The sequence below is a fragment of the Embiotoca jacksoni genome, unplaced genomic scaffold (assembly GCF_022577435.1).
Source record: "Embiotoca jacksoni isolate LCO1_2020_lvr unplaced genomic scaffold, fEmbJac1.0.p SCAF_79, whole genome shotgun sequence".
Taxonomy (NCBI): domain Eukaryota; kingdom Metazoa; phylum Chordata; class Actinopteri; family Embiotocidae; genus Embiotoca; species Embiotoca jacksoni.
Window position 1 is genome coordinate 27,501 of NW_027185435.1, and position 15,691 is coordinate 43,191.

Consider the following 15,691-nt stretch of genomic DNA (forward strand, 5'->3'; position numbering starts at 1 on the left):
TGCAGTCATGCTCGGAGCTCTGCAGAGCCGTTCGTAGCCCCAGTGAGCTAAATGCTGACATCAGCATGCTAATACAACGTCCACGACAGTATTAGATGATGCTGCTTCGTGATGAACCTGATGATGAGCAGATGTTTTACAGTTTATTCTGAGGGAACATGAAAGTGTGAACCAATTATCAGGACCAAAAACAGTCGTCGAGGAAAAGTCTGTCTGAAGTTTTCATTGGATCATGAATATCTGTATAAATGATGATGGCAGTTCATTTAAGATGTGTTGAAACATTCCAGTATGAACGATTCGCTGACATTCACGCCTTCAGCCGAGCTACTCTGAGTTTACACATTTTATTTAATATAATCTGCATTTAAATTAAATAAAAAGTCAAATGATAATTTAATTTGCTGTTTGTTTCCATTTCACTTTTAATTTTGTGTTTATCGTTACAACCAGTTTGCCACGTGGAAAAAATTTTATGCAATATTTTGACTTTCACAAATATAAAATGCTCATTAAACTGACTGTCTGGCTCTGAGCAGCTGAGCAGCAGTAACACACACACACACACACACACACACACACACACACACACACACACACACACACACACACACACACACACACACACACACACACACACACACACACAGTAGGGGATGTGTTGTGATTGTGGTGACTTGCTTGTGTGTGTCTGTGTGTGTGTATTCATGCATGTCTGATTCACTGACATTATCCATCCCATAAACACGTGTTGTCAGTCCTGCTGACCACATCCTATCGTGTCTGTGTGTCACTGCTTCAGTTTGATGTTTTCAGACTGAAGCAGCTGTTTTCTGAGTGTCGTCAGAGTGCTGCTGGTTTCTGCTCTTTTTATTTCCGTGAGCTGTTTATCACTGAACTGATGTGAAAACACGTCTGACGACTCAAATACCTCCTGTAAGATAACTATAAGTGTGTGTGTGTGTGTGTGTGTGTGTGTGTGTGTGTGTTTATCCCAGTTGTTATCTCTGACAGATAGTTATGAGCAGACAGACTGACGCTTTCCCAAGTGTTAGCCTTGGGGCGGACTGGGAAGAGGCATGGGGGGAGGGTGTGTGTGTGTGTGTGTGTGTGTGTGTGAGGTGTGTGTGTGTGTGTGTGTGTGTGTCTGTGTGTGTGTGTGTGTGTGTGTGTGTGTGTGTGTGTGTGTGTGTGTGTGTGTGTGTGTCTGTGTGTGTGTGTGTGTGTGTGTGTGTGTGTGTGTGTGTGTGTGTGTGTGTGTGTGTGTGTGTGTGTGTGTGTGTCTGTGTGTGTGTGTGTATAGAGAGAGAGAGAGAGACATTTGAAATGCTCTTTTAAATCTTCAACTCTCCCAGAGTTGTTTCTTGTTTTTCTGCTGCGTCTCTTTCTCATTCACAAATCATTGAGTCGAACATCCACTATTTAAATCTTGGTTTTTTTTTCGTCTTGAAAGAGACATTCACATTCACCAGCAGCCATCCCCACTTTACATTAAAGGAACAATATGTCATTTGGGGACATGGATACCACTTTATTATCTGGCTTAGCTTACAGCACACAGACCGTTCAACTCGGTCTCATTGCAAAGCATGAAATAGACGCGCCCGTCCACTTCAGCAAAACGTGAGATAGACACGCTTTGGCCTGTCTAGATGTGAAAATTCCACGTTTTCCTGTACAGGAGGAAAATAAAACCTGCTGAATGTTTTGAGGTCTGTGATTTCCAGGAAAAGGAAACTTATCGCTAAGACACACGATTGGGGCTAAAGAAAAAAAAAAAACAACACCTGAAGAACGACGTCCTTAATGCCACCAAGCCACACCTCCTGCCTCCTTATAGCGCCCAAAAATGTCCTTTGTCCTTGGTCTCTGTACCTTTGTTACGGGACCTTGTTCATTAGATCTTTGCCAGTTTAAATGTAAGTTTCACGCTTACAAAACGTGTAACTTTCACGCCTAGAAAGGCCAAAGCGTGGCTATGTCACGTTTTGCTGTGATACTGGGTTGGACTGGAAACTGGGAAACAGCTTGCCTTTGTTTAATGGTAACAAATATCCAACCAGCAGCACCTCTACAGCTCTCTATTATTAATGTCACATCTACTTAACTCGTAAAACATTATTATGTGCCAGGTTCTTTTTGTCAGGCGATCCCAGTCTTTATGCTAAGCTAACTAAGTGGCTGTATCTTACTCTCCCTTTTCTTTGAATGTTGCTGGAACTTGAGGGGGTTCTCTTGGACATGACAGCCCAAATAGAACCGGGCCAAGTCACCGACACACATCACGCATCACATTTCAGTTTTGTTTCATTTTGGTAAATTACATGAACCATATTTTCATGCACCGCATCCATTTTTATGGGTCAAAACAAATATAGCCTCACCATACTAACCGACTGACTGTAATCAAATGATTTTTGCATTGAAAATTGTACTAAGAACACCTTTCAGGACCGTTGAACCCCCTTGAGTCTTCCATCACAGTGAACATGGATTTACATTACATCACTCTGTCAGATTCCTCCAAAATTTGTCGCGCATCGCAATCCAAATCTGTTTCACACAAGGAAACAGATCAAATGACTGTTTAATGTGAAAGAGGCCGCTCAGAGTTAACAAAGACAATATTTCCATGTTATCGGTATCTAAAGGCAACTGGACGTGATTGAGGATCTTGAAAACCTTCCAGTTTTCAGGTTTCTTCAGGTTTAATTGGCAGGTGAGGAGTATTTTCACCTCTTTTGGGTCCTTGACAGTCATTGGCCCTGTTTTCGTTCCCGGTGCAGGGCAGGTGCCGCCCAGATCCGAGCGCGTTGGTGTTTTTGGTGCAGGACAAGGGGCTTTTTTCCGCGTTTGTGCCAAGTTGATTTTTTTTGTGAATCATCGTGAACCTGGTTGCGAACTACGTACATGGAGTGTGTTGGTATAGAGGTGCTGGTGCTGTGTAATTTTTCTGTGACTTACCCAAGAAGATGAAAAGCTGTAATGGCTGCCAAGAGGGACTTCTCGAGATTACTGAGTACCGAGCGACACTGGTGCAGCAAGTTTCTTGATTTAAATCTGGCTGCAGCTGTTTTATGTGGAGTTTGCATGTCCTCCTGCGTGGGTTTCTTTGGCTTCTATCATAAAAACACGAGTCCATGGATATCTGTGTTCATCAGATATCTTTGTTCATCAGATATCTTTGTTCATCAGATACCTGTGATCATCAGATATCTTTATTAATCAGATATCTTTGTTCATCAGATATCTTTGTTCATCAGATATCTGTGATCATCAGATATCTTTATTAATCAGATATCTGTGATCATCAGATATCTTTATTAATCAGATATCTTTGTTCCTCAGATATCTTTGTTCACCAGATATCTTTGTTCATCACATATCTTTGTTCATCACATATCTTTGTTCCTCAGATATCTTTGTTCCTCAGATATCTTTGTTCATCAGATATCTTTGTTCATCAGATATCTTTGTTCCAACCAGACTGAACTAGCTGATCAGTTTAGTGTTTCTATGTTCTGTATTTATTCAGTTGGAGACTAGAAGTCCTCTCTGTTGCTAGGTGGTTGCTAAGGGTCCGACTACTTCCTGGAGTAGGAAACATTACATAGGTTACAAAAAAGTTTAATGACATCATACCCCATGTGTTGCCATGGAAACGGTAATCACACTGGCAAAAAGTTTCATATTTTGAGAGTGAATTTCTCCACAATATGAACACATGTAGATGACATGTTTTATTTAGATGGTAACTTGTTGTATGATTACTATATAACACTGGAGGGTGTTGTAACGTGATTATTGGCACGACAGTGATGCGCTCCGGCATTCTATCGCTTTAGTTCAATAACAGCAACAAAATAATTCTGCTGGACAACTCCAAAAATGTGTATTTGTCTGATTTCAGTGAAATCAGATTGCTATAAATATTTCACAATAAAGCCCTGTAAAGTAATGAAAACTAGGGGGCTTTTAATTTGAAAGGGATAGAGGAAGTGTTCAATTTGTATCAGTATTTAATACAGTAAATTCAACAGGGCAAATGGTAGTGGATACCGAATTTGAGCTGACCTTGTGAGTCAATAACTCCACTTTAAATATCAATTTAACAACTTTGATCATTCCATTTGTTTTGTTTTTTCCTTCAGGACAGAAACTTTAGTTATGATTGGATCTTTAAACACTTAACAATGGAAATTAAATTTCAACTGGATCGAGCGAACTGTCAGCATGTTGTTTCCTCAGTGAGTAAAAAGTGGAGCAGCATTGCGATGTGTTCAAGGACTGTTTTTATATTTACCAGACAAAAAAAAATTCCAGAGGCCAGGTTCAGGTTTGAGATTCAAACTGTAGACGGTTTGGTTTATACTCAAAGTGCCTTTTACTGTTCATCGTTTTACATTTGTGTATTTATATTCTTTTGTCATATCTATTTCACCTCTTTTTTTCTGATATATTTTTCACGATACATGCTCATACACATTCATTGATTATATATATTTGCACTATTTACTATTTGCACATTTACTGTTCATTTTATTTGACTTTGCAAAATTTGCAAAAGTGTGCAGTGAAGAAATGACACCACGATACAAATCTTTCAGCAAACAATACAAAAATACATAACATTTTATTTAGGCAGGAATTACAGTTTATGGCCTGTAAAGCTGTCAGCGATGAGGAGAGTTAGTGTCCACTCAACCTGTTCTCCTCCCAGGATGTCACATCAGCTCTCTGCTGTTTTTAGCAAAGCTGTCGTCTCCTCCATACGAATTCACTTCACCAATTTAAGTTAAATATGTTATGGAAGTTTTTTTTTAAATTTATGTAACTTAAAATTAATCCACATTGACCGTTGCTTCCTCATGAACTCAAACAGAGGTCTCCTGGGTGAAAGTCCTGTGTTTGATCCATCCACCTCTGACCTGCTGCAACAGAGTCACTTGATTCATTGCTGCCTTGGACTGCTTTGTCTCTGGTACGTTTCATTTCAGTTCGAGTAAATTACCTCCTCAGAGATGTACATTGTCGTATCGGGGTCTTCTGAGGAGGGTGGAAATGAAAAGTTTCGACGGATTTGTATGAATTTAGAATAAATTTAAAACCATTAGGTAATTAGGAGTAATGCAACAATTGCAGTTGCATCTGCCACCAATATACTGTAATTACATCATATTTTTAAAGTAGTTCTTTGGAAACCTGGTTTAAAAGCCAACATTTAAATCATCATGGGAACATTATTATTATTTAGTATGTTATGTTAAGTAGAGTCTCTGATCTGAACACCGCTGTACCTAAATACCACCGCGTACAGCTGTTAGTGTCACTGAGCACAAAACTGAACCCCGAAATGCTCTTATGAATATGAGAAAATATGAGTTGGTTTGGACAGAAGCATCCGCCAAATAAATTTAGTTTGATGTTATGAAGTGTTAAGTAAGATATAATGTCTGGCAGCTGGCTCATAACACTGATCGAGGACTTGTTCAGGACAAAGACACACTGTCCAATTTTCCTGTAAGCATGTGCACAAAAATTAACTCAATATCTGCTACAACTACGTTAAATCTTGATCAGGTTTGACTTAATGTAACAAAATATCTTCATAACTTCATAACCGCTGTCAGCACAAACTGTGCTGCCTCCTATCTTTCCACTTTTCATTTCTACCCTCCTCAGAAGACCCGATACGACAATGTACATCCTGGTAATATGCAGACAAGAATCAATAAACAAAAAGAAAATAAAGGCAAAGTAATTCATGAACAGTTTTAGATAAAAAGGCTGATACACAGAGATACGTAGATTTTCTCCAAGGAAATGAATATGTGCAAATGGAGGGAAAAGAGTGTGAAATGTGAAAGTGTGTGTGTGTGTGTGTGTGTGTGTGTGTGTGTGTGTGTGTGTGTGTGTGTGTGTGTGTGTGTGTGTGTGTGTGTGTGTGTGTGTGTGTGTGTGTGTGTGTGTGAGTGTGTCTGTGTGTGAGTGTGTGTGTGTGTGTGTGTGTGTGTGTGTGTGTGTGTGTGTGTGTGTGTGTGTGTGTGTGTGTGTGTGTGTGTGTGTGTGTGTGTGAGTGTGTCTGTGTGTGAGTGTGTGTGAGAGAAGGAGGAAGGACAGAGAAAAAGAAGAGAGGAGACAGGCGTGGAGGAACATGCGCTGATTGCCCGACCGCTTTCATGAGTCACTTCTCTGCAGGCGAGAGGCTGGAGAGACAGGTGTGTGTGTGTGTGTGTGTGTGTGTGTGTGTGTGTGTGTGCGTGTGTGTGTGCGTGAGGCAGTAATCTCATTAGTTGTGTGTGTGTGTGCATATAAACACACAGAGAAACCGGCCAAATGTGACCTTTGATGTTCAAAAATTTATAACTGAGAAGGAAAATACTCGAGAGGATAAAAGTCACAACACACATAAACACACACAGATGTGTCTGTTTGTATTAGTTTAGTGTTGCTGTATGTAAATCACGTAAACCCATATTTAATTGCAAAAAGACCAAAGATAGCATATTAAATGTTAAACTCAGAAATTATATTGTTTTATTAATCATATCTGCTCATTTTGAATCTGATGCAGCAGCACGTCTCTATAAAATTGTTCCAGGATCATGTTCACCACTGAGCTGCATCAACTCTTCTTTTAACAACACTCTGGAAACCTTTGGGAACTGAGGAGACCAGTTTCTGGAGTTTAGAAAGTGAAATGTGGTCCCATTCTTGCCTAATAGAGGATTTCAGCTGCTCAACAGTTCAGGGTCTCCTTTGTTGTATTGTTCATGTCCTGATGCTCCAGATGTTTTCAATGATTGACAGGTCTGGACTGCAGGAGGCCAGTTTATCAGCAGACTCTTCTACTAGAGAACCATGCTGTTGGAATACGTGCAGAATGTGGTTGGACGTTGTTCTGCTGAAATAAACAAGACCTTCCCTGAAAGAGACGTTGTCTGGATGGCAGCATATGTTGCTCCAAAACCTGAATATATCATTCAGCATTAATGCTTCCTTCCAGATGTTCAAGCTACCCATGCCATGTGCAGTAATGCATCCCTGTACCATCACAGATGCTGGCTTTAGAACTGAGTGCTGATAACAAGCTGGATGGTCCCTCTCCTCTTTAACCTGGAGGATGCAGCGTCCATGATTTCCAAACAGAATCTCAGATTGTGATCCATCAGACCTCAGGACAGTTGTCCACTTCACCTCAGTCCATCTTCAATGATCTCGGTCCAGAGAAGGCGGCGGTGTTTCTGGATCATGTTTCTGGATCTGGTTTCTTCTTTGGAGAGTTTTAACCTGCATTTGTGGATGCAGCGATGAACTGTGTTCACAGACGATGGTTTTCACAAGTGTTCCTGAGCCCATGCAGTGATTTTCACAATGATCTTCAGTGTTGGGGTGAAGAGTTTGACCTTGCCAGGTGTGTGTTATTGTGTTGGCTGCTGGCTTTTCAGTAAATTGAATGTGAACACTGTATTGATTCCATCACACCAACAAACACACAAGCAGCGCCACCACAGGATCGATGCGTCAGTGAATCAATGTCATGTTATGATCTACAGCTCTCTTTGTTTAGCTGTCTGATGTGTGTGTTCTCAATAACTGATCAAACAAGTGACTGACTGATGGAGTTTGATCGTGCAGCCGATACCCATTTAAAAATAATTACCATTTTCCTTTGTGTGCCAATATTAAAACGTCAAAGGAAGTCAAAAAGATTTAAAAAAAAATTGTCACGTGGTCATACAAAATGTGCAATGACATATGGGATCATATTCCCTTGAGAATAATAATAATAATAATGAAAACTCAGGCTAAAATTAAGAAAATACTGATTACAAACTTCAAAGATAAAATCACACTGATGTGTGTAATTTAAACATTAATGTTGTTGTGTTTACCAGCCACAGTTTTAAGGCTACCTAAACAATACAAAAAAAATACAGTGCTGCAAAGTAGTATTAATACCATTCTGGTAAAATAAAGAAAACTAATATTTTTAATATTGACAGCCATAGATTTTCATATAATTTTGACATTAATATGATAAGATATTATGACATAAGTGTGCGTATGGAAAGAGAAGTGAAGGGTGGGACTTTCTGGGGAAAGAAAGACCTCTAAATGCACTACATTTAGTCGTCCTCGTCATGATGGCGTTTATCCACACCGAGTCATTATGGCTCTTTTATGTCGACGGTGAAGCTCATTGGTTTCGTTTCGATGACCTTAATAGCACATCTTCAAACCTGAGTTATGATAGCGAAGTCAGGGGATCGTTGAGTTCTGTACGGGACGTGACCTGAAACAGGAATACTTCAAACATAATGGGAAATGCAGTGATTTCACGAGCTCGTAATCTCTGGAGACAGCAAACTGTTACGAAACACAGCATCAATACCTTAACGATTCAACTTCCTTCTTCCTTCCTGTTTCTGCAAAGCTTCCACTCTGTCATGTGGAAGAAATCACTCTAAAACTACCCAACAGTAGTAATAGTCACTGGGATTTCTCCACTTGAAAGATTTTAACATTTTTGTATTAAAGTCATGATTTTAGTGAAATATTTGTCTTCACAAGCTGTCAGAGGGGAAAGTTTTAGCCAGCGATCGCGACCGTTTTACTGTTGATTCCAGAGAATTTACGAAGCTGTAGCTGATAACTGTTAAAGCTGCAGGAAACCTTGGAATTAAACTCTTTGCTCTTTTCTTGTTAATAAGCTCGATATCCCAGTATCAGCAAAATGTACTCTAAACTCGACCAAGTAAGGCTGTAAGTCCAACACCTCTCCCGTTAGCTCTGTTTTTGGTCTCCACCAACTCCTGAGAAAAGGATCTGGTTCCTCAGCTGCCAATGTTTTCTGTAGCGAGATGCTAACTTTGAATTGCTTATGTTTCATCAGTCCCTCATGGAAATCTCGATATCACAATAATTAACGCAAATTCAAGCAGTCTCTGAAATATTTGCGGGAGCTTGCAATTTCTTAAATTCACACTTCACACTTTTTGAAACGTCGTCATCAGAATCTGTGCTGAAAGTATTAACGACACAAAGTAAATCTTTTCAAACAAAATCTCTTTATTACCAAATTATCTCTTCATTTGTTTGTTTTTATGATTATTTATGATTTACTCTGCTCTTATACTTAACTTCCTGCAGCTGTGTCGTGTGCTGGAACATGAACTGAGCTCTGCAGTATTCTTGATCGGTTGTGACCTCGACCGCATTTGTTTGTCTCTTTTGGAAGAAAGCTTCTGTATCTCAGTGCAGAAGGTTTCTACTCCTCTAATCAACGTGCTCTATTATTTATGGAAAACATACCAATGCCCACAGATGATTAATGACTTATTTATGGTGTAATTCATGAACACAGTGCAACCTGAACGCAGTATTTAATTAAGATTGTCGTCATATTAGAATGAAATATCCACACTTCTGTTAGGAAGCTGACAAACTAAGATGATTGTGGTATTTTTACCATCATCAGTACATGTGTATGTTCTAGTAATGGACATCTGCGCATGTATTAGTTTGATCATGTGCATTTCCATCAGTCTGACTCTCTGTGCTTATTTAATGTTTAATAGTCTTTTGTGCCTGAAACATTTAGCTAAACCAACAGTGCCATAATGTTGAGTCTCCTCCCGTCTGTGTGTGTGTGTGTGTGTGTGTGTGTGTGTGTGTGTGTGTGTGTGTGTGTTTCTGCTGTACACATGACTTCCTCCATCAGTAGGTGAAGCCCCCTGTCTTGTCCTCCATGTGACTTACTGCAGCTACGTCTTGTTTCGGATTTGACCTTAATGTGACCTCACAGCTTAGTTGGACACAGGTGATGCAGTTTGTAGTTCTTTTACGTTCTTATTAAAAAAACTATCATATATTGATATATTGATATTATTAATAAGTAGAGTTTCACAGTGTAGTGTTTCTATTGTTTTTACAGAGGATATCCTTCTTTGAGCTTTGATGTTTATAATCAGTCCCTCCAGGAAATTACATACATCCAGGTGGTCCACAGTGAATGTTCCCCTCAGAAGGTCCCGGTGGAACTCGGTGTTGACAGTCTGACTCTGGGGGACGAATTCACGGCGACACAAAGGAAACCCAGCTGGTGTCTCCTGACCTGACGATCCTTCTTCAGCCTTGGACAGTGAAGCTCCGCCCTCTCTTGAAATGTGATGTCATCAGAACACATTGTTTCATCACTGTAGACTTTCTGAAGCATTTCAAGGGTCTCTGATGAAGATTTACAGATTCTGACAGAAAACATCTTAAAAAGGTTTGTAACTCAGGAACTGATGATGATCAAGTGACGTCATTTGCACCCGTTACTCACCAGGGTTGTATTCATCTGCCCTCGTATTGTTAGCTTTCAGTTCCTGAACAGTCAACATGCTTGCAACTATTCTTCTAACTGCTCAGTCAGGTGTGACAGATGATCAGACAGCGTTTTATAGTTCTGCTCTTTAGGATCAGATTTTGTATTTTGTTTTATCGGTGATGTCATTTTCAGTATTCTATGTGTATTTTCTGTGGTATATGTGTGTGTGTGACAGAAACCTGTGATGTTTGGAGGGAGTAACACCAGAAGGAAACCAAAAGAAAAAAAAAGCTCAACAAACCAAAACAATGACAAATAAATTCTAATGTCGTGCCACATCTGCTGAGTGTGCAGGAATGAAAAGACTTGCAGGAGGCAGCCTTTTCCTGTCAGATGGCATGCACAATAATTTGCTCAAGAACAAATACATTTAAATCCCGCCTACAAAGCTCTGATTGGCTGGCGGAACACCTGACCTGTTTGAATCCCTGAACAACAGACCAGGGGCCTCATTTGTAAAACATTGTGTCGGATCCATACTAAAAGCTTATGTGTGCACAAAAGCAGAAAATGGCACGTGCAAAAGAATATTCAGATTTATAAAACCGTGCCTAAGCAATGTTCCCTATGAATCACAAGCCACGTGGAAATGTGCGCATGTTGATCCGCCTCATGACCCACATTCAACACGCCCACATTTAACCGTAAATGGCCAAATCAAGGAACATTATAAAGGTTGATGTATATACAATGATCCATGTGGGTCAGTGGTTCTTTGGTGAATCATGTAAACAACGGAGAGGAAAACCAGGAAATATAATTTCTACCTGGACCAGGTGCCGGTGGACCAGGTGTTTGTGGACCAGGTGCTCGTGGACCAGGTGTTGGTGGACCAGGTGCTCATGGACCAGGTGTTGGTGGACCAGGTGCCGGTGGACCAGGTGCTCGTGGACCAGGTGTTGGTGGACCAGGTGCTGGTGGACCAGGTGTTGGTGGACCAGGTGCCGGTAGACCAGGTGCTCGTGGACCAGGTGTTGGTGGACCAGGTGTTCGTGGACCAGGTGTTGGTGCACCAGGTGTTGGTGGAATCAGGTGTTTGTGGACCAGGTGCTCGTGAACCAGGTGTTGGTGGACCAGGTGCCGGTGGACCAGGTGCTCGTGGACCAGGTGTTGGTGGACCAGGTGCTGGTGGACCAGGTGTTGGTGGACCAGGTGCCGGTAGACCAGGTGCTCGTGGACCAGGTGTTGGTGGACCGGGTGTTCGTGGACCAGGTGTTGGTGCACCAGGTGTTGGTGGAATCAGGTGTTTGTGGACCAGGTGCTCGTGAACCAGGTGTTGGTGGACCAGGTGTTTGTGGACCAGGTGTTGGTGAACCAGGTGCCGGTGGACCAGGTGTTTGTGGAACAGGTGTCGGTGGACCAGGTGCCGGTGGACCAGGTGTTTGTGGACCAGGTGCCGGTGGACCAGGTGTTTGTGGAACAGGTGTCGGTGGACCAGGTGCCGGTGGACCATGTGTTTGTGGACCAGGTGCCGGTGGACCAGGTGTTTGTGGACCAGGTGTTTGTGGAACAGGTGTCGGTGGACCAGGTGCCGGTGGACCAGGTGTTTGTGGACTAGGTGCTTGTGGACCAGATGTTTTGGACCATGTTTGGTGGACCAGGTGCCGGTGGACCAGGTGCTCGTGGAACAGGTGCCGGTGGACCAGGTGTTTGTGGACTAGGTGCTCGTGGACCAGGTGTTTGTGGACCAGGTGCCGGTGGACCAGGTGTTTTGGACCAGGTGCTCATGGACCAGGTGTTGGTGGACCAGGTGCCGGTGGACCAGGTGCTCGTGGACCAGGTGCTGGTGGACCAGGTGTTGGTGGACCAGGTGCCGGTAGACCAGGTGTTTGTGGACCAGGTGCTCGTGGACCAGGTGTTGGTGGACCAGGTGTTCATGGACCAGGTGTTGGTGCACCAGGTATTGGTGGAGTCAGGTGTTTGTGGACCAGGTGCTCGTGAACCAGGTGTTGGTGGACCAGGTGTTTGTGGACCACGTGCCGGTGCACCAGGTGTTTGTGGACCAGGTGTTGGTGAACCAGGTGTTTTGGACCAGGTGCTCATGGACCAGGTGTTGGTGGACCAGGTGCCGGTAGACCAGGTGCTCGTGTACCAGGTGTTGGTGGACCAGGTGTTCATGGACCAGGTGTTGGTGGACCAGGTGCTCGTGGACCAGGTGTTGGTGGACCAGGTGCCGGTGGACCAGGTGCTGGTGGACCAGGTGCCGGTAGACCAGGTGTTTGTGGACCAGGTGCTCGTGGACCAGGTGCTCGTGGACCAGGTGTTGGTGGACCAGGTGTTCATGGACCAGGTGTTGGTGGAGCCAGGTGTTTGTGGACCAGGTGCTCGTGGACCAGGTGTTGGTGGACCAGGTGCCGGTGGACCAGGTGTTTGTGGAACAGGTGTCGGTGGACCAGGTGCTCATGGACCAGGTGTTGATGGACCAGGTGCCGGTGGACCAGGTGCTCGTGGACCAGGTGTTGGTGGACCAGGTGTTGGTGGACTAGGTGCTGGTGCACCAAGTATTTTTGGACCAGGAGCCGGTGGACCAGGTGTTTGTGGACCAGGTGTTGGTGAACCAGGTGCCGGTGGACCAGGTGATTGTGGACCAGGTGTTTGTGGAACAGGTGTCGGTGGACCGGGTGCCGGTGGACCAGGTGTCTGTGGACCAGGTGCTGGTGGACCAGGTGTTGGTAGACCAGGTGCTGGTGGACCAGGTGTTGGTAGACCAGGTGCTGGTGGACCAGGTTACACAGGATGATGATCAGTTTGAAATGTTAACACAATGAAAAGAAACATGTTGGTGAGACAGCACGTATGATATATTGAGCAGAATTAAATGTGAGATATAGATTTGCTTCTATCATTTACAGTTCAAAGTTGGTGATCTAATAATTACAGTTCACGAGCAAAAGCGACTCTGCCGGCAGAAAGTTACAGACGGGGCACAGTTTGCTTACAGCTGCACACTATTAACCGTCAAGTTTGTTTTTATAAATCCCGACTTTTGCGTGGGGAGCAGCGGACGCCTTTTTCAGGCCCGTTTTGTGCGCAACGGTTCTTAATGAGGCCACATGAATCTTGTTGGTTTATTTAAGTTAAAAGGATAAAAGGCTTGGATGATTAAATATGGATTTGAGCAGTTTCGTGAATGGAGACGCAGATTCCATGTGTTCACATAGGTGTTAATACATTAACCTCCTATCTCCAGCAGCATTACAAACATACAGACAGCTGGAAGGAGAGGATGAAGAGATCCGGCTGTGATGACACTTTAAACCTTTTTACTTCCTGATAGATGCTCCTCTGATGTCCTCTGTGGTTTTTGTTACAGCTTCATGTCGCGCTGCTGAACACTCAAACTCACATGTGCTCCTTGACTCCAGTTCATTCACGACCAGACTGAAGCAGACAGACAGTAAACTGTACATCACAGCAGGATCCTAACCTCAGTGTACAGTGTGTGCCACCAACATCAATAATGGACGATAATGTTGTGCTCCTCTCTTCAATGAATAATATATCTATATATCCATTTCTAACTCCCTCTCTCCGTCTCTTTGTCTGTCCGTTTCTTAGAAATGCCGAAGAGGAAGATGAGAGGAGGACCGTCTGAAGAAGAGTGAATGAAAGGACAGAGGAGAAGAAAAACACCAGAGGAGTGAGAGGAGCAGCAAACAGGAAACAGGAGGAGTGAGAGGAGGGAGGAGGATGTGAGGAGGTGGATTAATAAAAGAGAAGGACACACACAGACGGGACTGTCGGTGAAGGATGCTGGACACTCTGGACCAGTAGGAGGGGACAAACATCTGGCAACATCTGGATGGTCTCCAGCAGGTCACCCCCCCTCCGAAGATGGCCTCCAACTTCAACGACATCGTCAAGCAGGGCTACGTACGCATGCGCAGCCGCAAGCTAGGGGTGAGTGTGTGTCTGTGTGTGTGTTTTCTCACCATAAACTGTATATAAAAGTCGATGTAGCTTCCGATGCAGAAGTGTCTTCAGCTGCAATACCAGCGAGTGCCACTAGAGGTCGGCTCCAAAAAGCCTCCGGCTCCATAGACTCCCATTCAACTTCTCTCATCAAATCCAAAGTGAATAAAATGTGTCCATCAGTTATCTCGGTGTTGTTAGCTAAAGTCACTCCTTCTTCTTAGTTTTCTGGAGGTCCATCTGAAAATAATCCCTCATTCATTAGAAAAGAAGATTCAACAAGACCTGTTTTTGGGGGCGTGTCTGTTTGATTGACAGGCCTGTGGTGCAGTCAGGTTACAGCTATCGGTGGGCGGGACGTAGTATCGTCAGGATGACATCACTGATGGTTGATGGTCAGTTGTAAGTCATAGTGATGAACTTCCAGATAATAATCATCACCTCTGCAGCTACTCACCGTTCTAAAGACCATTGAGCCTTGTTTAGCTTGTTGTTTTGGTTTCACAGCCTGTAACTTTACTATTTGGGTTTGGTTTCTCTTTTATCATCCTTTTCAGCCATTTCTAAAATCCCACTGCACTCGAGCAGCCAGACAGAGTTAGCAACAGGCTGATGAACAGTGTGGAACATTGAGGCAGATATTCATCACGTGCTGTTTTCCTTCTGCTGCTGAAGCTCACATTGTTGTCTAAGTTTCGCACACGGTTCCTTTAGCAATATGTGTATCCGGCTCAAGATTTTTGCATAAATTTGTGCATTTAATGAACTGTTCTTGAAAACGCACAGAGTCTTTAGATCTGTATTTCTATCTGTGTCTCCTACAGTGACACAAAAGGGACTAATGTGTCAAATGTTATATTTTTTATGAGCTTTTCTTTTTGATGATTACTTCTATTTTTTAATACTCAAATGAACAGAACAGAGGATAAGAGGCTCCGTCTCATCGTTAAATTATGTTGCACTTGGGATGCTTCATATCTACGTCACTTCACCCACCTGTGAGTGAATCACATTAATGCACGGAGCTGATGATTCGAGCACAAAGACTGAAACAACCAGCAGTAGGTAGATGATGATGATGAAGCAGCATGTGATGGTGTTTTCAGGATTTCACGCTGCCATGCGCCTTAGTTCACAAACAAAATCAACATCTTTATGGCAGTTGTTCTGCAGTTGTTCATGTTTCAGACCGAGTATTTTATTAAACTGTATATTTTGTGTGACCTCCTGTTGAACACCGTCCGTCCCGCCTCCAGCTGCAGCTGCACTAACTGCATGCTGAATGCTGATCTGAGTGAGCGTGAATCATATTAAGATGGCGTGGGCAGCGACTTCAACAATTATTATGGAAACAAATGCAAATCAATTTGAGTCCGGTTCTGTACAGCAGCTCTCTCCACATGA

General features: G+C 43.1%; 1 protein-coding gene across 1 annotated transcript in view; it reads left to right on the forward strand.

The window, feature by feature from the left end:
• dok4 (docking protein 4) overlaps nt 1–15,691 on the forward strand; it is a 66,891-nt gene that overhangs the window by 21,889 nt on the left and 29,311 nt on the right. The window contains exon 2 of the mRNA XM_069177960.1: nt 13,934–14,275. Within this exon, the coding sequence (XP_069034061.1) occupies nt 14,210–14,275 (66 nt within the window). The 5' untranslated portion in view covers nt 13,934–14,209. The remainder of the gene's footprint in view (nt 1–13,933; nt 14,276–15,691) is intronic.